At 42.2% G+C, this 24,517-nt stretch overlaps 2 protein-coding genes across 13 annotated transcripts in view; one reads left to right on the top strand and one right to left on the bottom strand.

Moving 5' to 3' along the window:
* Positions 1–19,931, top strand: part of LOC134618944 (membrane-associated guanylate kinase, WW and PDZ domain-containing protein 1-like) — an 89,517-nt gene extending 69,586 nt beyond the window's left edge. For 11 of the 12 annotated variants that reach the window (XM_063464586.1, XM_063464585.1, XM_063464583.1 and 8 more), the window contains 11 exons: positions 2,520–2,554; positions 4,850–5,105; positions 7,471–7,562; positions 8,292–8,487; positions 8,631–8,933; positions 11,378–11,581; positions 12,763–12,847; positions 14,000–14,060; positions 14,878–15,021; positions 15,156–15,294; positions 16,795–19,931. In XM_063464586.1, the coding sequence (XP_063320656.1) occupies positions 2,520–2,554; positions 4,850–5,105; positions 7,471–7,562; positions 8,292–8,487; positions 8,631–8,933; positions 11,378–11,581; positions 12,763–12,847; positions 14,000–14,060; positions 14,878–15,021; positions 15,156–15,294; positions 16,795–17,900 (2,621 nt within the window). In that variant the 3' untranslated portion in view covers positions 17,901–19,931. Of the gene's footprint in view, positions 1–2,519; positions 2,555–4,849; positions 5,106–7,470; positions 7,563–8,291; positions 8,488–8,630; positions 8,934–11,377; positions 11,582–12,762; positions 12,848–13,999; positions 14,061–14,877; positions 15,022–15,155; positions 15,295–15,847; positions 15,940–16,794 lie in introns of all 12 variants that reach the window. The other variant, XM_063464587.2, reaches the window with a different exon arrangement.
* Positions 19,932–21,773: 1,842 nt separating this feature from the next.
* Positions 21,774–23,281, bottom strand: LOC134617969 (rhodopsin). The gene has a single exon (XM_063463078.1). The coding sequence runs from the start codon at positions 23,182–23,184 to the stop codon at positions 22,120–22,122; it is 1,065 nt and encodes a 354-aa protein (XP_063319148.1). The 5' UTR covers positions 23,185–23,281; the 3' UTR covers positions 21,774–22,119.
* Between the last annotated feature and the right edge of the window lie 1,236 nt (positions 23,282–24,517).

Below are 24,517 nucleotides of genomic sequence, written 5' to 3'. Positions count from 1 at the left end.
TTAACTGTCTGGGAATCCAAAGCAAGTGAGTAAATCTTGTGTGCAGCTTGAGAGTCGTTCAGTAATTATGCCATTAACGTCTTTATCTGTAATGCTGTGTGTTGTCACAAGCATACTTCTCTACTGTAAAAGGAGAGGAAGCTGCCTTCTAGACACTGATACTCAAAGCCACTTCTAGATTGTTTACATCCTTTCCCACATGAATGCTAATGGATGCTATTTTAGTCTCAGTATTAATAAATGCTTACCTTTTAAGTCGGTCTTTTGTTCTTAATCATCATTTCAGAGTCTTTTAAAAAGAACTACGTTTATTTATGGAATATTGAGCATTGCTTTACCAGAATACAACAGGATTATGGAACAGGTGCCTAATGTAAATGTTGTGTGTGTATGACATTTGTGTTCTCTGCATAAATAACCGCTCACCTTCTTGAATGCGTGCCGTCATCACATATAGCGTGTATCGCTCTACGTATTTATTAATGCTTCTTGTGAGCTGCGTGTGTGCACAAACATGCAATCCGCATACTTATTTCACTGAGCCTCGGCTGCTCATAAATGTTACATTCGAACAGATCCAATCAACTTTGAATTCCACGTATACAACACATCAGCATCACAATGCTAGATTAAGTTAAGCAGATTTAAAGACTGCATCACGCATGAAGATGCAAAGCTACCGTTCTAGCTGGCACACGCTTTGGTGGATAAATTTAGAGCAGGGGTCAATATGCGTTTGTTACTCTAATTTCTATTCCCCTTTAGTTGCATGCTCAAATTTATCAACCGTATGGCCATAGTTGAGTTCAATTTCTATACCCTTAATGCTGATTATGCTGACGTTGTTGCCTGCTTGGAGATTTTCAGAGGTTGTTTAAAAGTTAAGGATCTTCACTAACCTTCCACACTGGCTCCACAGTGCTGTAAAAAGAAACCATTATTATTGACATCTGACCTTGTTGTGTATGTCCATCCTGTGCTAGACACACCCACACATTCACTCTGACACTCTCTCGCTCAAGAAAAAAAACAAAACAAGCATCCCTCTGCACGTCAGCAGTTGTGAGATGTTCTACTTGCTCCAGTAGCTGCCCCCCTATAATCTGAGAGAGAGGGAGAGAGAAAATAGGGATAAATTATGAATCATGTAGAGAGAAGGGCTTTGCAGCAACAGAGTTTTAACATTTAATGATTTTTTTGCCAATGCAGCAGAAAGAGCCTAAGATGGATGCTTGCATGTTGTTGCGTGTTTTAATGTCACTGGAAGTTTCCATTAATAATCCCTGTATGTGCTGGTCCATTAGCTGCTTTATATTTGTATTGGTCTTGACAGCATAGATGGAGGAGTTGTCTGCAACAGATCAAAGGTCTGATATGTTGCACTGCTGCTCAATTCTTATGCTTAACAAAATGGACTGCCATCATTGTATACAGAACTACTTGATTGCCGTGGCAACGGCAACTCCTTGTCCTGATCCCGCCTCACGTCGTTCATGCATTCATTTGTCTATTTTTGTCTCAGCGTACTGTGCCGTAGTAAGAGACGGGCAAAGGAGATTTAAGACAGGAAAATAGTGTTCTTGGAAAGCGATGCACAAGCTGTGTGTAGGTCAAAGCAGTCAGGTGGAGTCTGAGCCGATAGGTTGGTCTTAGAGGTAAAGGAACATACCCACTGAATAACTGTTTGATTGTGATGGATGTGGGGAAAGGCTATTATGTGGGAATGTATATTAGTCTGCTGTGAATCATCTCTCCTGACAGCTGGCTCCATGTATTAATATTTCATTAGCACAAATGAGATTGATCTTCTTGGTGATTCTTAACACTGTATTAACTGGCACATATATGAGAGAGAGAGAGAGAGAGGGGGAGAGGGATAGAGGCACAACAAGTCATGGTGCACATATGAAGAGACGGGGGAGGGAACAAGAAGAAGGGCAAAGAGGGAAAACTTCTCATTGTAAGCACTGAGTTAAACAGTTGAGTTGAGAAGAGAGAAAACAGCTCTGTAGTTACAAAGAGGATGTGCATAGTAAGGCAGAAACTCGGGCTTTCCTTTGACATGATTCGTAAACTGCTGAGCCCTTACTCTGTGGGTAATAGTTGAGATTCTGTTGTGGAGCTTGTGCTGGAGACGGCTGCTGTGGAGGCAGGACTGTGGCTGCTTATGAAGACCTGTAGCTTGTACCAGCAGTACAAGGCTGCGGCAGGCGGTCAGCACGTCTAATGCGGATAGATCAGTAGCTCTTCTTCTAGCAGCACGGGTGAGAGCGCGGAGTGGAGCGTAGGGGGGAGGAGATCACTTAGATTAGCGAGCAGCCTAGCGCAGTGTGTTGCTCAGAGAGAAAGCAACAGAGAGGAGGAGGAAGAGGAGACAGAACCGGGCCAGTTGCGCTCTGCTCTGCAGCAGGAATCAAGGGTTCATCCGTTTGTCCTGGGGAGTTTTTAATAAGAGGGGACAAGCCAAGAGCACCGCAGGTCATTAATGCTCTCTCTGTCTCTCTGCCGATGTTTTGCAGGAGTGGTACCAGCCAAGAGGAGTCCAAAGCTGGTGGTGAGTACTATGAACTCTTTCGTGTTTGTGCATTTCCTTGCGCTTTCCACTGAGTGAAAAGAGTGCTATTTAAAGAACAAAAGACAGACATATGATAGCTAACTCCCGCTTTTACAGTTCTGTATCCAGAGCTTCAAAAATTCTTCCCATTGTTCCTACTGCCATCATATCTCTTTACTTCGTTCCCAGTCTGACACTTTGGCTCTTCCTACATCCTTCTCTCAGGGTTTTTTTTCCTGCTTTTTTTGCCTGTTTTTTGTCATCTGTTTTTTCCGTCTCGCTTTCTCCTTACATCCCTCCGCTCCTGCCATGCTGCCATCCTGTGACTGATTAAGCATAGCCTAGGCAGAGCAGTGTAACATTGACCAGCTGTTGGGGAGGGCACACAGCCTCAGATGAGGGAGAATGGGAAAAAGAAGCATGAAGAAAAGATAGGGAAAAAGGAGGAGAACGAGAAAAATGGATCGGCCCACAGCAGTGAATGCCTGTTATGGCCCACAGATAAAAAATGGAGCACTGAGGCTAACTCGGAGGGAAAACGGGGCAATGTCTCCAAAGTGCACTGGAATCAAACAATTAGGGAGCTGGGGAAGCTGGAGGGGAGACTTCGATAGATTGTAACTACACATCGTAATGTGTAGATGTTATTGATAAGAGAAAAGAGACTAGAAAAACTGTATGGGCAGTGTGAGGGGTCTTTTGGGGGCCAGTGCAGGGATTCAGGAGTCCAAAAAGCAAATGTTTCTTTGTTTTTACAACTCATCAACCTGATAACAAATCAGTACAGTCTCCAATTACTGTCACCCTGTTTTACCCCCGGAGAGCCACCAAGTTGAGTTGCAGGTTCAGTTCCTCCCACTTGAGAAGCAGACGTCCTTGCAACCTTGCACCAGTGTCTCTTCATTAACATTAAAAGCCTCAACTCAGCTTGCTGGATATTGGGATTAGGATTAGTTTCAAAATGGCATTCGTCAGAGCTGTGGGTGTCACCTATTCAGATCATATGGTGTGGCGGATAGAGGAGGGGGTGGGCACTGTAAGGGGGTTGAGTGGGACCAATAGTGGCCTAGCCTGACTGTCACTTTGGATTAGCTTTCCACTGAGGAAAAGCCAGTTTTCCCTCCCTCTGTGTTATGTCAGTGAAATGTCACGCTGCATGCGACTTCATGTCAGCCCAGAACAACCGCTTTGCCTCCAGTTCAGCATCTAAATAGATGCTCACAGTAAACTTCCATATGCAAGAGAGACCGTGCTGTCTCAACTCATTAAGCAAGTCTGCAGTGATCAAACAAGAAGTCAATTTCACATGGCTGTAATGCAGTGCATTACTGGAATTTGACCCTTCATCTCATATAGTGTGATAAGTGAGAGACTGGGAGACTTCTATATTTTTTCTGTTTTTGTTATTCGTATCAGAAAAAGTGATTAAGTAGTCACATTTGTGCTTTTTCAGTATTAGAATTATTATTAGTAATTTTATCAGTAGGAACATTTTTTAAGTTCTAACCTGTTAAAAAGGAACATCAGCAAATAATAACATGATAACATCTATGCACATTTTCTGTTTACAGGAACAGAACAAAAATTGAGGTATAGCACGGCATTATTAGACCATAAAAACATAGTTCTCTTTATCTCAAACCAAGCATTCAGTGCTATGGGTGTTATTTTCATTGATGCTTAAACAGATAGAATTAACTATGACTGTGTTTCATCTTATTTTGTCATGCGATTATGACTGTGAAGTAAACAAAAATCTTAAAACTACCAACTCTGTACACCAATTTCAGTGGGTTATTTTCTCTACAGCTGAGATTTTAGTTTGCTTTCAAACCAGATGGCACACATTCCTGTTTCAGCTCAGACCAACCTTGATTCTGTTTTCATGCAGAGAACCTTCTGCAATGAACAAAGAATCACAGGGTTTATAAAAGGCAATATCTTTGTTCATTAAAATTCCCTCATATTTCTGTCCGTCTTTGTCTCGCAACCATGGAAACCAAGGCGAGATTTTTTCTTTTTTTTTTCGTTAAAGTGGGAGATGTTCCGCTGCATCTAAAAAAGATGACCTTGGATACTTTTCTCTCTTTTTGTCCTCCATCAACTCTTTTTCTAAGTAGTCTTGTTTGTCCTCTATGTCACCCTTAACATTGACTCACTTTCTACTCTTTCTTTCTTCTCTTCTCTCTGCCCTCTATCTCCATCTTCTGCATGTATGTTTATATCCACCCCCATCGCTTATATACACACACCTCAATCTCTCTCTCTCCCCCTCTCTCTGTTCTGTCCACCCAGCACCAGCTAGAAAGAAAAGACAGCCAGAGCAGCTCCCAGCACAGTGTGTGCAGTCATCGCAGCACCCACACTGATTCTCCCAGCCACCCACCCTCTGTCATGCCCAGTGAGGCGGTGGTTCCCACTCCTGCTGCCCCCACCCAGCCCCTGCCAGGTCTGCCCCCTCAGGATCCCGCAGATGGCACCCTCACCCTCCAGAAGAAGCCAGACCCCTTTAAGATCTGGGCACAGTCCAGGAGCATGTATGAGAGTCGATGTGAGTATTTTTTAAAATTTTTTGAAGAATATGAAAATTTTGCAGACTTTAGAGTTTAAAAATTCAGGAGGACTTATTCTTTATTCTTTCTTTTACCGTCTGTAAAAATGAGTACAGCCTGTCAGTATAGATGCGATGGCTTAGATTCAAGATGAAAACGAAAGCAAAAAATAATCTCCTTAAAGATCTGAGGCTTCTTGCCACATATTTTTCCATTGTTTTCTTTCCTTTGTGTGCAGGCTTCTATTCTATAAATTCTATGCTATGATATTTAACATTATTTAATTGAAGGTAAGCAAGCAATGTCAGTTTAGTGGTATGTAAAAAGCTCTACTGTGTGATTTGTGGATTAGACATGTAGGTAGGAGAAAAGATTCCCACTACGCTGACCCATATGAAGCAAAAAGCGCCCTGGAAAAGGTTCTGATTGTTTAAAGTAGATCAGCAAATGCATTTACCTGCACATTTGTGTCCATTAATGCCTTTAGTTTGTTTGCTCAACAATTGTGTGCTTACCAGTCACAGCTGATCCTGTGACAAAAGGTGCCTCCAAGAGAGAAGTGTCCTTGAAAACGCACAAAAGCAGCTGACGAGTGCTGCTGTGGCGCTTGTGCATGTCAGTCGCGCACACACACGATATTATCACCAGACTCTGGGATGTGAAATGTGAGTGCACTCGGTTTGGTTTTCCAAAGGATGATGTGCAACTACCGTCGTCTTTCCCTAAAGTTTATAAAAGAAAGCGTTTATGTTATTAGTAGGCAAACAGTTATGTGTTGTGCCATGTTTACTGAAGGGAAAACAGAAAATTCAAAACTGGAACACTAGAAAGTGGGCAGTCTCCACATAAAATTCCACAATATCATTTGCAGTCATGGCCCACTCTTGCATAATTCATTGGGTAACACTGTAAGGGTGTCAAACCACTTATGTGTTTCTAATGGAAGAGTCTGCAAGAAATAGAGGAGTGTGTGATATCCTCAAAAAGAAGCACTCCACTCACCCGTTCTGGCTGAATTACATCGTTCACACCTCCTGTACTTGGACCAGTGGTGATACTTAAGAGGAGGATGGATTTGTATGGGCTGTGAAATAAACCTCAGTATTGCCAGAGATTGCATTGTAATAGAGAGAGTGATGTCTCTGGCAAGTCTGTTGCATTAGCTTGTCACACATTTGTGACTGTTCCCAGCCAGATGTGCAAGCTGCCCACATCCTGTGTATTGCAGTGCATTAACAATCATGGCTGCCTGTAGAATCTAGGACTGCTGCTGATTAAATATTAACTGGGCCTGGAGAGGTCTGCTTTAAGCTGTAGCTGATTGGTATATCTGTTTGATAACCCCTGAAGGAGCTCTAGCCTTTTTTCATTGAGTGGGGGAGGAGAGGCGACACAATGAAACAAGAGAGGGAGACGCCGAATGAAAAAGAGGCCCAGATTCTGTCTGTTTCCATGTTTATTCATGTGCATGCTGCCACATAAGAGTGAACCCAACTTGAATTTTTGAGTAGGTGCATTCATGCATCCACCAGAAGAGCACAGTTTCAGTGGCAGAGCAGTGTGGCTGAAAGGTGAGCTTTTGGGAATTCATGTTACCTGTTGCATGATGAAGCGTCACAAAGCAGCACTGTTAGTTACATCGAGCTTTGATCACTACTCTATAGTTGCGGGTCAGCAGAGGGTTAATTACAAGTCCAACAGCTGCAGTTTAATTCACACCAGGCAATTTATCGAGGGACCTAGAAAGCTGAAACTAATGGGTTCACTACTGGCCTTGCGTGGCAGCCGTGTAGACAGCAGGCAGAGCAGGAAGAAATGGCCTGTGCCTTCTGTACATACTGGCCCTGTGGGTTGAACAGACTGACACCAAATTGCCTGTGTCCTCCTCCACAGTCTGCCCTGTCCGTGCATGCAAATGTGAGGGGAGGTGTGTGTGTGTGTGTGTGTACAGAAATAGTGCATGGGAGGAAGATGCCATAAATTAATGCATGCAAGAAAGACTTGACTGTAAATGAGAGCTAATAATAGGGCTCTGCATTGAGTACATTTCTAGATTTCAGGTCTGCAAGTGTGATGAGGTGACAGCCCGAGACCTTGCAGCCTAGTTTGCGCTCTGAACATGAGCACGAGGCAGGAGCAAGCAGCTGTTGATCCAGCCTGCTCTCATTGTGACACTGTTAGAAATGCAAACGCCTTATTGATCAGCAGATTTGCCATAATCAAGCGAACACAGGAGCCAGAACTATTTGATCAGAGAGAAAAGGATCCAGTGATCAGTCTAAATAGATTCTAGCAGGAAAAATTGAGCACAACCTGCAAATCTTTGGTTTGGGTTTGGTCCTCACTGTTTCTCGTGTGTTTCAGTGCCAGATTGCCAGGAGCAGGACATTTTCCTTTGGCGGAAGGATACAGGCTTTGGCTTTCGCATATTGGGAGGAAATGAGCCTGGGGAGCCTGTAAGTCTTCCTTCACTTTAAGTCTCATCAGTTTATTATAATTGCTTGTGAATGAGAATACTGTGTTTACATATACATCCATCCACAACAACCATTACTAAATGCTCTGTTCCCTAACAGTTTGTTTGCTTCATTAGTTTCCGCTGTGTTTTACATTTCCCGTGCCTCTTTCAGTCTGCCTTTAAACCAAACAGCAGTATGACCTAATGCATCACTCTCTCTCTTTAACTGGAGCTGTTGCTCTCTGGAGATTTGTATAGATAGCTTGTTAAGAACAGCAAAGGCCTTATCCACCATTCCTTCTGGTTGTGTGCCATATATTTGTCTTAAAGAAGGTTTCAAGAAGACGAATGGAAGGCAGATAGTGAAATAAAATGGCAGCAGGTTTCAGGTCTGCCCCACAGGAGTTAGTACTTGTTGTTTGTGCCAAACATGCTGCATGGTATTTGTGCACTTGTTTCTGGCAGACCTGTGTGTACTCTCCCACACAATGCCTAGAGCACACTAGTTTCTCCACCGCCCCAATAGGCTGCACCGGCCTTTTTGGTTTTTCCTGTGTCAGCCACAAATACTTTGAAGTACTGAAACGGGAAACTTTGAAAAGCTGCTGCATAAATCACACAGATTCAGTGCGGTGTGTCTTGAATGATCTTTTGTTTTTTAAGCTAATGCAATTACTCTGTAGCAATACATTTACATCATGCATTTGATGTGCTTTCCCTTTGGCAGATCTACATAGGGCACATAGTAAAGTACGGGGCAGCAGATGAGGATGGTCGCCTGCGGTCGGGCGATGAGCTCATCTGTGTGGACGGCACAGCAGTAGTGGGCAAGTCTCACCAGCTGGTGGTGCAGCTGATGCAGCAGGCCGCCAAACAGGGTCATGTCAACCTCACTGTCAGACGCAAGAGCCCTGGATATGGAGGTGAGGAAAGTTTTAGATAAAACTTAAGCGTGTGCATTCATGCATGACTCACGCACAGTCACATGTATTTTATGCAAATATATCACACGCTTCTTGCTTGAAATGTAGTCTAAACAGTCTGTTCTCACTCCCCTCATCCCAAGTTTCAAAAGGAGAAGGTGATGTCCCTCCATCACCAGCATCCTCCCACCACAGCAGCACCCAGGCACCGAGTCTAACAGAGGGCAAGCGGACCCCCCAGGGGAGCCAGAACTCACTCAACACTGTCAGTTCTGGAAGTGGATCTACCAGCGGCATCGGCAGTGGTGGCGGAGGAGGCAGCGGTAGCGCAGTAGTGCCGGCCTCCCTGCAACCGTACGATGTGGAGATCCAACGAGGAGAGAACGAGGGATTCGGTTTTGTCATCGTGTCATCAGTTTCCAGGCCCGATGCTGGAACCACCTTTGGTAAGTGAGGCAGACTGAGCTGCAGCTGGTTGAGATTGACAGCGACTTCAATTCAGTCTGACAAGAGAAATTATTTTGTTTACTATAGCCTGGCTCTGTCTTCAAAGCTACAGACAGTTCAATTTAGACATTAATCAGATTTAACAGTTTGATTGTTTGGGCATTTGTAATTTGAATTGGTGCAAGTGATGTTTTCATCTTCTTCTATCCTTATGTCTGTCATTAATTCACTTTCTGGCTGTGAGCAGGATGGGCAAAAAATTCAAAAATAAGCAAAATTCTGGTCATGATCATATACAAATGCACACGTGTGTATGCCAGTGACTATTAAGAATTTACTGAAATGATTATAATGAGCCAATGACGGAATAAATGGAAACTTCTTTAATAAAAAAAAGCACCGAACAGTATCTTGTGCTCAATTTAGTTTATAGATTATCCCCCGATCACCAGCTTCAGAGACAAAAACAGTGTATACCCAGAATTACTGCATTTTGAGGGCAAGAAAAAAATACTTCAACACTTTAAAAAAACTTTAGTACGTTCTAGAGTGTTTTTTTTTCTTTATTACAACTAAAGCCAAAACAGTTTGTCTCATCCCAAAGAAACTGACAGGTGGTACATGAAACTGCCTCAATCTCCATCCTCCAGCAAAACACATCCACACAAAGTATGAAAGCACTACAAAGTTAAATGATTGACGCTATCTCCTGGCAGAATTAACATATTTTTTTTTATATTTACCACTGAGTTTTTCCTGCTTATAAGCAGCAGGGGGGAGGTGTTTAACAGGAGGGTGCTTAATGCCACAGACTGAGGTCACAGACTATCATAAGCTTAAGGATAAAGAAACCCTTCGTGTGCGAGTGCACTCTGTCAGGATCGGACCAGCTGCAGCTTTATCACAAACGCCATCATCACACATTGATGCCTCGGAGGTGCCCTCACCAATTCATTCAGCATGTAATTGAAATATACTCGGCACAGTCCATAGCTGTCCGTACCATTTATGTATCGCAGCAAAAAAGCAGAATCACATATTAACGTGAGGCAGGCACTGATGAGGAATTGTAGACGTCCTTGAACAAATTTGGTATTAACCTCTGAGTGATGAATTTCAAACATGAATGTCATAGCAAGGTCCCCTGTGTAGTAGCCATTATGATGATGTACTGTGGTCTGTCATAGGCATAACACAAGAATGGATGACACGTTACCCATGCTGAGTGCCTGGGGAATATTTCATAGATCCCACGGGCTGAGGGCGTCGCTCTGCAAAATGCGATGCAAGAATTAATGAGTTATTTTAATGACACCTGTGACGGTGCTAGTCAACAACCACGTCTAGACTACTTCTACTTTTGAGGTGCCTGTTTTTGCTGCTTCCTCGCTGTGCTCCCCCCTTCTCTGCTCTGTCACACTTCCTCTCGGGAGAATGAGATGAATTGACTTTGTGCTTTCACTCACTGATCTAGGATCACGCTGTAGCATCCTGCACTCACTGCTCTAATGGATTCTAACCATGTGGGACACGAGCTGAAATCTGAAAGAGGAATGTGTATTACTAAAAAAAAGCCCAAACAAAAATAAAAACATGGCATGACATTGCTGCAAGGATTCTTCCAGGAGGCTAGATGTTTTGGTTTCAATTTCAGCCGATTCTGTCTCCCATGCATCAGTGATGCATAAATCACTTTGCACGAGTCCATTTGACCCCCCCAATTTCCTACCCCCATGACCTGGGGGTTAGTGTTGTGCTTAACAGATTGGGTATTAAATCCTTGCCACACCCTGTCCCATATTTCATTTTTTAGATAGACAGAATACAACTGCATTTTTTTTAATCAAGACACAAGAAGGGTAAACTAAGGTGATGTAATAAATATGGATGCCGCAAAAAATACTGGAGGGAAAAGTGTCGTGAGCAGCGGAGATAAAGGGAAAAACATGGAGGGAGGGTGAGAAGAGCTGGAGATCCCCTGGGTCTGTTCAAAGCTTCTGTGTAAACGAGACGTGCAGTGTTGAAAACTGTCAATCTGCTGCTGCAAGTATTTCTTGCAGCATTTGCACTGACTAAAGTCCTACTGCAGTATAATCTGAACATCTACATATCCAAATTCATCTGATTTCGGAGCTGGTCAAGCTCACTTAAGTGAATATCTAACAGGAGTGGTGCTCCACCTGCCCGTAAATTTTATTGTTCTCCTCATACTTTACAGTGCATATGTAGTATTTTTCAACACGTCCTCAGCTTTATTGGTTTTCTGTGGGTGAACTGGGAAGTAATGATTTGCATAATTAACTTTTCTTCGTTCTTTCTCCCTGTTTTCTTTCTCTCCTTTTTTTCCAAACTGTAAATCGATACAACCAATCAACACAATCAAACAAATCATCATGACGTGCAAAATGTACACACAAAACAAACATGTATATTAACACAAAAGCTGGAAATGCTTGTGTGGCCATGCCCCACAAAATAGGACGCATCATTGAGGGCAGCCCAGCGGACCGCTGCGGGAAGCTGAAAGTCGGGGACCGAATACTGGCCGTTAACGGCTGCTCCATCACCAACAAGTCGCACTCTGACATCGTCAACCTGATCAAGGAAGCCGGGAACACAGTCTCGCTCAGGATCATCCCCGGTGACGGTAAGGCGTGCGATGGCTTCCAGCCTCATGATGGCTGTTTCATAATGCAGTGTGATGTGACTTATTCATTGTTGTGGTGGGAAGCAAAGGGCACTGACTCTGTTCACAGGCGAGAGCACTTTTCACGAGGGTGTGAACCCTTGTCTCCTGAAAGTGAGTCACTGAGTAGGAGTAAGGTGAAGTCGCCCCCAGAAACTGCCATAACACTTCCCGAGTTTCGTTCCACCCCTTGAATTTCTGGTTCATTTTATTTTCTGGACTTGTCACTTTTAACGGATTAAAAACACTGCTCACATTTAATCAAGTGCTTCCTGATGGTGTTAAGCTCTTCAGCTTAGCCTAGAAAAAGAAATGGAACTGCACAATATTGCAGCGCAAGCAGTTTGTGACTCAAAGCTCCACATTTTGGCAAAAATATGTCAAGCGCTGACACAAAGTGCATGTTAAAGACTGAGCCATTGGTCAGCTCATGCAGACATCGCAAAGATCCACGCAGCTACATAGTCCGTAGAGACATAAAATGAAGCTTAATGAAGATGGGAGGTGACAGAGGTGGGAACAAACTCCCACACGCACATGTTCAGCAACTCACAGGCTTGTGCATGAAGAATCACAACGCAAAGTTTGGTAGCAAAAAGTGTGGCTTTAGAAAGCCCTGTGCCTCAGAGAAAGTGAGAGGTGGCCGCAAGGAAGTCATATTTCTTTAAGTAATGAGTGAGTAAGGAGTCTAAGACAAATGAGTCAGGCTGATGTTCTTGCAGACAGAGCTGTACTCCTATCAGTGGCGCGGGTAACTTATACATGTGCTGCTTGTTTGTGATACAACAGAAAAGCAAGAAAAGACAGTCATTCTTGCTTTTATTAATTTTTTTTTTTTGCCCTCCTGGAACAACGGCTAAATCAAAATGATACATGTCATTTTTTTTCTTTTCCTTTAATGCTATTTTTCTTTCGTGCAGTGGGGCCAGTGTTGTACATGAGTAAATGGCAAATGACAGCATCACAGGCAGTTAGCATCAGGTTGAATAGAACTGCCTGTGGGTGGTTCAGGGGACTCTTGTAGACTAACATTTTGTTCTCCAGAGTATCTTTTTAAAACGCAGCTACAGGCAAATGCATTTAACAAAAGTAGTCACTTTGTTTTATATTGTTTATCTCTTTATTGTTTTTTCTCTTTTCAGAATCTTCCAATGCTTCTCTGCTGACAAACGCTGAGAAGATCGCCACTATCACCACCACACACACACCTCAGTCTGCAGACTCCCGGTAGGTGACAATATGTGTGTGTTTTTGTTTTTTTTAATATCCACGAATAAAAATCATCTTTAAAGAGTGCACACCAATCAGACTTGTCTTATGTCACCAAAACAGCATTATAATGTTACTGTTAAACTAAAGAAAAGTGGATGGAGATTGTGGCATGTCCAAAGTTAATGTAAACATGCGCAAAATGTGATCTTGCTTTGTTTGAAATGGTTGATTGAAAGACTGGGCCTGCAACTACTTGCCGTCTTCAGACTTAGGAGCATAAAGACAGCAATAATACGGCAATAAGACAAGTCAGTGTCTCACTCTGCTACTGGTTTGCAGTTAAAAGGAGTTAAGTTGGCAATTACAAGCAATCCTTTTGTGATAATACAGCAGTTAGCTGTGATAAATCATTGAAGATTTAATATCTGTTGCCATCTGTTGTGTCTCTGATTACAGAGAAATTCACATTAACTACTTACATTCACAGTCAAGCCAGAGCCTCGTAGATTTGGGGCTAAAAAATAGAAGTTCTTCCACAAAGATTGACGTAGTTTCTGTACAGTGGCAATTAAACTGCAAAAATGACATCGTCACTAAGCGGACTTTTGCAACCAACTCATTACTAATTCAATTTTAATTTATTTATATAGCACCAAATCACAACAACAGTCGCCTTAAGGCAAAGACCCTAAAATATTAATGAGAAACCCCAACAATCAAACAGCAAGCACTTGGCGACAGTGGGAAGGAAAAAACAAAACAACCTTTTAACAGGAAGAAACCTCTGACAGATTCAGACTCGGGCCCGGGTTGCCAGAGACACGGGACAAAAGGCAGACTGTGGACGAGAGCCAATCTCAGGACAAATAGTTGCTACAACTATTTGCACAGCCAAACAGCCAAATCACGAAATTCAAAGCAAACAAAGAAAAAAAGAAGCAGCAAAAATTAGACTTAAGAGGGCCTGGACACTGAGTAAAGAGAAAGTTATCTAATGGGTCATGCGTGTAGTAACAGTATGTAGGTGGCAGAATATTGCACTGTAATGAGATAATGTTTCACTTCACCTGACAGTGGGTTCACTGTTGTGGCGAATGATGTAGTCATAAATATAGCACAATATCTATGCATTACATGTATTAACAGGTTGTTGTTTTTTAACCCAAGGAATAACCCAAAGTCAAAAGGAGCCCCACCTCCTCCTCCCACACAATCTCTGACCACACAGGTAAGAATTGATTTTTCATCCATAGTTAATGGTCATCACCATTTTACTTCACTCTATCAGTAACATGCAGTAAGATATGCTACAGTTATTATCAAAGGGAAATAAAAGGATCATTATGGGCGCAATAGAATCTTCCACTCCTCTGTGGAATGTCACCTTAATGTATTTCGACTACTTGTCAGCTGAAAAGTAGGTCATACTGTAAAATTAGTGCAAAGTTAGGTTGCACGAGAAAGAAAATGAGAAGAGTCCCTACACATGTGTAATGCATTACAAAAAGCAGGCAGTGGTACCACGCTATTTTCTGATCAATAGATGGCAGTAACATGCCAGCATGTGCTGCAGTATTCCATTTCAGGCCAGAAGAGGGAGGAAGAAAAGCGCAAGTAAACATGGGGGGAAAAAAATATGTGCCACACGTGGATGGTATAAATATTTTTGTGTGGAATGAAACGTATATTGCAAATAATCCTTATTACATACAGATACCCCCCCCCCCCCCATACACACACTACCATATTCTTCCATGCGCTGGAAGATTCCATAACTCTTAACTTTTTCATGAGTAAGGTAAGTTTTAGGTCCAGCCCTTGTGGTGCCCTTCCCTCAGTGATCTGTACCCAGCTCACAGGCTCATGCATCATTAATTATTCATGCATTTGAAGGTATTGCACTGCCATTGACACTTTGAGTTTTTTCTGGGACAGGGCTTGATTAGCCCTTAAGTTTGAAATCACCTTTCGACTCTTTGAACTATGGATTAGTCACTCTGGTGTCTCTGTGACTTTCTCTTTGTCTACCCTTTGCTATCTTTTAGGATGCAGAGTTCTACTCTGTGGACCTCGAGCGAGACAGTAAAGGTTTTGGCTTCAGCTTGAGAGGCGGCCGGGAGTACAACATGGACCTATATGTGTTAAGACTAGCTGAGGACGGGGCTGCTGTAAGAAATGGCAAGATGAGGGTAAGAATCTGGTTTCTTTTATTTTGATTCTCTGTCAAAATACATTTTCATGTACTAAATTTCTTTTTTGCACAGTGTCGATGAAGCCCTACCTTTAGCCAGTTGCCACAGTAACATGGCCTCTCTGTTTTCAGGTGGGAGATGAGATTTTGGAGATTAATGGTGAGAGCACAAAGAACATGAAGCACTCACGTGCCATCGAACTGATCAAGAATGGTGGTCGGAGGGCACGGCTCGTCCTCAAACGGGGAGATGGATCTGTACCTGAATATGGTAGGTAAACGCATTATGGTGTGGCGCTGAAACTTCATCACTGTCCCTGCTGAACCGCAGGCTAAAGTTTCTTATCTCTGTAGTGCACCAGAAAAACTTTATATTCCTTAAAAATTATCTTCAGCTGCATTGCAACCCTAAATGATAAATGGTTAACAGGAAGACACATTCAAAGTGTGATTAATATGTAACAATCTGTCATTCATTGTTTATGCACAAAACTGATCTTTCAAATATATATTTGATCTTATAGATCTATTGCACAGATTTCCTGTGTAGGATTATTTTTCTCATTGTCTACTGTTATTTGCTGGTTCAACTGGGATTTTAATTTTCTGACACTTTCTTTTACCCTCAGATTGTTTTCTTTTGATGGTTTATAAAGTGTTTGTGTCAATATTCTTTTGCCTTTGACAAAAAATAACTTCCTCTCTCTTATTAAGATGTACTGTAAAACAGCCTCTTGTCTGTTTTATTTGTTTTCTCCTCTCTACTCCTCCTCCTTTCTCTCTCTGATTGTCTCTCGTTGCTGGGCTCTTCCTCCTCTCTCCAGCGATGATGGCTCCTCATCTCGCTGTTGGTACAATGAGAAATGACAAGATGGGAGAGCCCTGTTTCTACCTAATGGGCCAAAATCAGACAACGGTTTGTAGCCAAAAGTCTGTCCCACTCCACTCTCCCTGTCACCGTTTTCCTTTCAGTTATATTCACCCCTTCTTTCAGCCCATACCACCCTGCATCCCACTGTGTGTGCGTGTTGGCGTGAAGACCTGTTGACATTGTATACAAGCTTTGTCAGCCTCATTTAACCCATGTTATTTAACTTCTGTATGCATATGATATCCCTACCCATGTGCCAGCTTCAGACCAGACATTTATTAATGGGACTAATTTAATTCAACTCGTCATCACACGCTGCTGCCACTGCAACCTGTCTGTTTTGGGGGGGTTGGCAGACTTTCAGCCAAACAGGTTTTTTTTTTGTTTCTTTTTTTTTGCTTTGTTTTTCCAATTAATGTACATTAAACTCATCATTTTATTTTGAATGATTTCCTAGGTGCCTGCTGTGTTATCGATAACCCCCTGCCCTACACTTGCTGATGTGTTGCACCTGCTGTTGTTGCCGAAGTCACCTTGTGTTTTAACCTGCAGCCCTTATAGCGAAACCATATTGAAATCATGTATAACTTCAATGCATTTTATCTGTGCAGATGTGTTTAAAAAAAGTGTTACACATCAGCTTACATTAGCCAGATTTATTCTAAGAATAAATACAGCAAATGGAAGTATACCAGTATGCATGATTTCCATCAGTATCTGCATTGATTTTTGTTTGTTTGTTTGTATCATGTCAATGCAAGAGCTCAAATCAGCCAACAAGGAAAATCATGTCTGCTGATCACAATTAATTTCACGTTTTTATTTTATTTTATTATTTTTTTAAGTTTCTTTCGGATACTTGTTGAAAACATATTTCCCGTTCTTTCACCCCTCCTGCAGACGGCAGCAATGACGGGCACCCTTCCGCACCCGGGGCACAAAACACTCCGGAAGTGAGAACGCTGCCACCCAAAAGCCGATATCACACCTCATTGGAGTCCAGTTATCCACCAGACCTTCACAAACCATCACGCCAGGAGGAGGCTGTGCGTGGCCGAGACATGGACAGGAACAGGGACAGGGATGGGTCAAATCAGATGGACTACCAAGGCTGGCAATTTAAACCCCATCATCATCACACCTGGAATAACAGTCACAGTCAAAGTTCCCCCAGACAGCAGTCTCCTGACAACAGCAACAGCAGTAGCAATGGCAACAAGAAGAGCCGGGGCCGCAAAGTCAAGAAGTCTGAGTCGGAGAGCGGCATCTCTAAACTCCTAAAGACTCTGAGGAAGGACAACTCGGGGAAAAAAGCTGCAGCTGCCGAGAAACTGAGGGAGCGAGAGCTCTCAAATAGCAGTTCTACTCTGGACGGGAGGTTTCGTCCGCAGCGCCGCGGCTCCCTCGACCGCTCACCGACCCGAAAGCGCGCCTCGTCCCCTGATCACCGGCGGGCCAAATCGATGGACCGCAGGGCAGAGCGAGCACATCGCGACCGTACACCTGAGAGGGATTACGATGATGGAGGGTTCCTCGCAGTCACCCCTGATCGGAAGTACAGTGAGCGGAGGCTCCTCAAGGACTCACAGATGACTGGGCAAGTTAGGGAGTTTACCACCCCCGAGCGCACCAACAACAAAGGGGATTCCTTTTCTCAAGCCAGGGGCCGCACATACGACAGAGCCACAAAGAACGGCAACCTTCTGCGAGACTCTTCCTCGGAGAGGAGAGAGGAGAGACATCGGACAAACGGGAAAATGGAGAGACTGTACAGAGTTGAGCGGGACTCTTCCCCTGACAGCACCTACAGCCGGGATGAGCTGAACTATGCAGCCGCACCAAGACTAAAAGACTACTACAGCATGATGAAGAACAACGCTGCACACAATAACGCTGCCTTCAACAACACCGGCCACAACAGTAACGCAGTAGGCCGCAGCCCGAACCAGCTCCCTGAGCCCAAGAGAAGGCTGTACAAAGAAAGCCCGAAAGACCTCAGCATCTAGAGCAGAGCAGAGATCCCCCTCACCACTCTCTCTATCTGTGCAAACTATGTACCATACACTGGAATTGGACTTCTAAGGATACTAACTCTCGTGCTTTATTTGTTCGAATGGTTTGATTTGATTTGATTGACTTTACTACTTGTGATCCCATCCAGAGATTCATAAAACAGCAGGAGTACAATCCTATCAGTTCACACTGTTTTTGTCATTGTTTTGGTTATTTTGAGCATAACAAAGGTTGTTGTACTATAGTAAAGGTATTGTATGTGCCTGCATATGAAATCAGTGATATTGCTTTTTTGTAGGCATTGCTGACTCTAAATATTTGTTCCCTCAGAGGTATGAAACATGCTTCCAATTGTGGTAACTACTAAGCTTGTTTTCAACTTGTTTTTAGATGTCTTTATCCATTCCTGAATTGCTTAAAAAAAAACAAAAACTATAGCACAAGACACTGATGGTTCACGAGAACTGTGAAAATGGACTTTGCAAAAATCTAAATGTTAAGATTTGATGGTGAAACTAGAATGATAATTAGATAATTAATATATGACATTTTTGCATTTGCTCACTATTTATTTTTGATTCGGCAAATATCTCCAGTAAGAGTCATTCGATCTTTTATTAAGGACCAAGGTAAAAGTATACAATGGACTTGGAAATGCATGCTGAGGCAGTGTAACCTCTTTTGCCTAAATACACGCTTCCAAAACTCTAACGAATTATGTGAAAATTGGCAATGCTATTATTAGATTCCCCCTGGAGAAGGATTAAGGAGGAAAAAAACTGTGTGTACTGATGCGATGGGAAAGGAGCTCGACTCGCTTTCAGCTACAGGCAACAATGTTCTCTGTTGTGGAAAAATGTAATTTCACCTTACACAAGTCTGCATTATGCCATAATACCAGCCGAAGCTGCCATGAAATATGATTTTTGAGATATGCCAAAAAAAGTAAATAAATATGTAAATTATCCCTGTGCAAGATGCATGTGTAAATTAAAATGTAGTGTGATCACTTTATTTGATGGGTCTGAGTGAGAATAATTGATAAAGGAACATGCACTGTAATCCCACAGTAACTTTAAGCCCTGTCCTCATGTTTATTACAAGCACGTTTGTGCACCGACCACCTCCTGGGTACAGAGGCACAGAGCCGATGTGGTTACGTGTGTCGGTAACATGGAGATTCCCGGTACAGGGGACAACTGATCTGCCATGCTGAGCCATGCTGTCATGCCACTGGAATCTGACTGCTGCTTTTTAATGTTGTTTTGTGTGTATTCTCTGTTTTATGTTTCATTTACAAACTAAAAATATATTGGGAGGAGGGGGGGGAACCACAACAAATGCATTGTTTAATCACCATTGTCACCATGGTACTGTATTTAACAAAAAAGAAGCGCATCTGAGAAGTGTTGGCCATCACCTGTAAAGATTTTTTTTCCTCAATGTAACTACAAGGAACCTGTGGAGGAATAAAATGTTGCCTTTTTCTTGTACAAAAGAGAAATTTATGAAAACCCTCAGCAGTGAGGAATGTGACATTGTGTTTATATCTCTGAAGTGGACCTGATGATTTGTGGGGAAATATGTTGATTTACTCTGGATCAGGTATGTAAAGACATTTTAAAATGAAAGACTGTATGTGGTCAATCAGAAACTGTTTAATGGTTTGAATCTCTCTCAATGGTTAGCCTGCCTTTGTATTATAAAGCACTTGTATGCAGTCTGTGTTCTTCAAGCATTATTTCTTGCAACGTGCTCCAGACATAATGCTGTCTCTGTGTTGATAAAAGCAGTACATGTATATGGGCCAATCTTTTTTATATAACTATGCATATATAAATACTACATTGTTCATAGCTTTATTTGACCCATGAAGCTATACATAACATTAGTCAAAGTACAAGTAGATGTGGACTTATCCAGCTTCTTTCCTTGAGATGGATTACAATGTATATGTAGCTATCAAAAGAAGTCTGTGAATGCTATTTTTATTATCAAATAAAGTTTTCCATACAAATTCAAAAGGATTTCTTTTTTATGCCTGACTGCACATCTCAGGATAAGCTTTTGCGTTTGTTCAGGTTTTTTGATCACGTCGCTGGTGAGCTGATCGTGGTTTTGATGTGCAAGTTTAGAGACTGGCAACTGGAAGAAAGAACAATGGTGATTGTACAGTCACTGGCCACTTCTTTAGGTGCAGCTGCACAACTGCTCGCTTATGTGAACACATGAGAGCAACTCAATGGGTTTAGGAATGTATACATGGTCAAAACAACCTGCTGAAGTTCAAACTGCACATCAGAATGGGAAATAACGGTGACGTGGCATGGTTGTTTGGGCCAAATGGGTTGGTCGGAGTGTTTTAAAAACTGCTTATCTGTTGATCACAAACATCTCTAAGAAAATTAAAAAATACCTTCTTCAGAGGAGGAGAATGTGGCTACTGACTCCCACACTTAAGAAAAACAAAAAACACAAAAAAAACATGTAAGATAGTAGTCATCGATGTGGGCCGTTAGTTATATTGCCTCATAGAGTTCATTCTTCTTTATCAACTACACTAGTAATTTCTGATCAGTTTTATCTGTGTAAAAAATACTGGAGGCGCCCAGTGGTACCCATCAGCCTCCTAGTACAAACACCTATAGTATGATTTTGAAAAGTATAGGTGATTTCCTTCTCAACTTATCCCATTCACAAGACTTTCAGAAAGTTTAACCTCTGGCGTTAAGATCAAGATCACTGTGATTCAAACGTAGAAGCGGCACTGATGGTATCAATCTGAATCTCAAACGTCGCTTCGTTCTCGAGTTATCGCATTAACAAACTCAGGTGTCCACATTGTCTGCCCGGGAGGGTGACAACAACACCACATGAGCCTTTTATGGCTGAGAGGTAAAAAACTGAAGTTTACACAGATTGACAGTGTCTGAAGGTTGTCTACTTATGTAAATGCTGAACACTGTGCAGAAAAGCAGGAAAAAGGCAAGTAGTTGTCCAACAGATCATCATAGTCATAGGTTTCATGTCTTAGTTTTAATTTGTAACTCAAATGGGTAACTTGGAAAAAAACAAAACAAAAACATAACATGCCAGCATGGATACAAGGAGCTACCATGCTGTTATGGATGCTGTTTTGATACATTTGGACAATTTGGAACTGTGAAACGGATAATTACTCATTGCCATATAGGAATGAGTGTACCCTTATTCCGCAATACATCCACTAGTTTTACGGTTGCAATTTCTTTCTGTGTGTGTGTGTATATAATACTATTGTTTATGTAATATACTATTATGCTATTAAAACATTAGAGAGTTTTATAAACCATTAAATATCAATACTCCTTATTAATACTAATTAGGTTTACGTGTAATAGAGTCTTGATTGATTCTTCCTTTCACACTACCTGTAATGTTTCCATTGAATTTGCATGAAGGTGTCACTTGGTTAGACTCATTTGGTCATCTAATAAATCTTTGTTAACCTTTACATAATGTGATTAATATCTATTATCAGATAAAGTTGTGTCTGGTGTCATGCATACTCACCGATTATAAGATCTTATAATGCTGTAATCTCTTTATTAGGCCAAGTTCTAAGCCCAAGGTGACCTGTGACTGAAATGAGATTATAGAGGCCACTTGTAAACATTCAAACACTAAGTACTAAGTTTTTGTGTACTGTTCCATCAAGTTTAACAGCAGATGAGCAGTAGTAACTGCAATAACAGCTCTAAAGTAGAAACCGACTCAAGACATAAATGCATTCTGAATAGGTCATTCACATTTATTTATTTGATTAAATATACTACAATCATATGAACTTTGCCACCAAACTGTAAGTAAAACATAAACAGGATGCGTCATTTGCAAAGTGCGTTTTATTTTACGTTGCCTTGATTACATGCCTCTACATTCAAAAATAAGCCAGTATCATATAGGATCCAACTGTGAAAGATTAGCATTTTTCCTTTTCCTCTCAGGAAAAAAAAAATCTCATCGATTGTTAAGTTGGATATTCTGTACATACAGGAACAACTCTGTAATGGGCTGACCTTTACTGCAACTGTCTTTAGGTTGAATCAATTCGTTTGTAAAAATACAAAAAGGAAATTATTTCTGTAGACATTAGCCTTCAGTAGTTTCCCTGGGGGAGCAGAAGTCTTCATCTTGGATGGCGGATCATGGAGCCGTTGCTTGACGCCCCTTTTATGCAGGAGACACAGAGCTGGAGGACACAGAGGAAGCCTCGGTCTTGGAGGCAGTAGTAGATGCTCCCTCCTCTTCTTCAAAGGGATTTTTCCCGCAGCACAAGGTGGTGATCATGCAGTGGCGGAACTGCTTGTTCATGCAGATGTAAATCAGAGGGTTGTAGATGGAGGCGCCCTTGGCAAAGAAGGCTGGGAGGGTCATGAAGACTGGTCCAAATTCAGAGCCCTGATGTGTGAAGATATACCAGGCCACTCCAGCATAGGGCAACCAACATATCAGGAAGGCAATAACCATGATAACAACCATGCGGGTGACTTCCCTCTCAGCCCTCTGGGTGGTCTCAGACTCCTGCTGGGCAGCAGCAGCCTCCTTGACAGCACAGAGCAGGCGGCCGTAGCAGAAAAACACAACAGTCAGTGGAATCAGGAAGTGGCAGATGAACATGTAGATAACAAACGACTCGTTGTTGAAGCCTTCTGCACGTGTGTAGTAGTCGACTCCACATGAGCACTGCATGCCCTCAGGGATGTAACGAGACCAGCCAAGAAGAGGGGGTCCAGCGCAAGAAAGGGCCGCTACCCAGGTGAAGGCCAAGCCCATAATAGCGTGGTTCTCCCCAAAGCGGAAGTTGCTAATGGGCTTGCAGACGACCAACCACCTTTCAATAGCCAGGACAACCAGTGACCAGAGACCAATCTCACCACCGAGGGTAGCAAAGAATCCTTCCAGATTGCAGCCAAGGCGACCTAGGACGAAGTAGCCATGCATAGAGGTGTACATCGTTGTGGTGAATCCTCCAAACACCATGAAGAGGTCAGCCACAGCAAGGTTCAGAAGGATGTAGTTTAGTGGGGTTCGCAGCTTCTTGTGTTCAATGGTGACATAGAGAGTAAGGAAGTTGATGGGGAATCCAGCAAGGATGAGGAAGAACATGTAGGCACCCAGAGCAGCGTAAGCTGCTGGGCTGACAAGGTAGTGCTGAGGGTATTCATAAGGACTCCGGACGATACCGGTGGTGTTTATCATAGGGACATAGAAAAAGGGTCCCTCTGTGCCATTCATGGTTGCGGCTTGTGGTTGCGATCAGCCCTTCAGAGGTGTTTCTTCTGGCTGTTTGGGAGAGTGATGGAAAGGGACCTTGCTACAAATGGAACCAGGTGGCTACAGTCTGGCTTTTAAAGGCACACCTTGGATTATCACTTTCCCAATCTGTCAGCACAAACTGATTTAGGCCACAGTTAATAACTAATCCAGCCACCGCTGCAAACATAAATGACCACTCATCAAGATATTAAGGTTACACCTGCTCAAGTCTAACACGGAGCTATCCAGTGACTATATGTTTTGAAGCATGTTAACAACATCGTGCCTAGCGAGAAAATAAGCTTTTAGTGCACAGTCAGCTTTAAACCTACAACTGAGGGAAACTGTGATCAGTTGAGATGTCTCATATTATCTCTGTAAGTCTCCTCCACATGGCTCAAAGTTATAAAGCACTAAATTGGACGTTTTAGGGGATTTTCACTAATATGCACATATTTTCCTGTGAGTTTTAGCAGAAATCTGTTTTAACTGTGTTAATTTAAGGTGCTTACGTTTAGCCAAAATATTAAACTTTCATTCAATATTAATTTACATAGGGCTGCTAATAGATAGCATCTCTCTATATTAATCACATCCATTTACAAATTCAATTCCATCATCTAGTAGATGCTGAATAATATTGACAAATATAGGCATAGCAGAACGCTTAATTTTAGACTCTTGATTAAATACTGGATGTTGATTTTGTTTTATTCCATAGTTTTTTGTTTTTCCAACATAGTTTCCTGCAACAACTGCTAAACACTGGAGAGAGAAAATGATAGGAATAGAACATTACTATGATGCCAAAACTTACACTAAAGTAGTAACAGTAACTTCAAAGTTCATACAGTTTAATTACTCTCATGTGCTACCCAAAATCAAAGCAAACAAAAAAGAAGACCAGGAAAGAAAAATAAAGTATCACATCTGAGTCCCACAGTATCCTACTGAGTGAGAGTGACCCTCGCAACATTAAATCCATTACAGGCTTGCGAGAGGAACACATCCATAAGCCCCAAATCTCTTTAATACAACACCCATTAGGAAAGTGCTGAGCTCTTTACCAACAGCTAAGATGGTCCACCACTCAGCAACATTACTGCCTCTGCTCTACATTCAGTATAGTACAGAAAAGCACAACTTAGAAAACAGTAATATATGAAATAAGGATACATTATGAGAAAATTAAAAAGCCTTTTTCTTCATCTGCTGTCTTGGTCAGAAGACATAATTATTAATGCACATGAGGCAAAGACTAAATAGAGTGCTTTGAGTAAAAAAAAATCCACTTGGCTACAACTAGAGTTAA

This window comes from Pelmatolapia mariae, linkage group LG20 (genome assembly GCF_036321145.2).
Source record: "Pelmatolapia mariae isolate MD_Pm_ZW linkage group LG20, Pm_UMD_F_2, whole genome shotgun sequence".
In the NCBI taxonomy this organism is placed as follows: Eukaryota; Metazoa; Chordata; class Actinopteri; order Cichliformes; family Cichlidae; genus Pelmatolapia; species Pelmatolapia mariae.
Note: the sequence above shows the minus strand (reverse complement) of the source record. Positions and strands in the feature narration are given on the sequence as shown.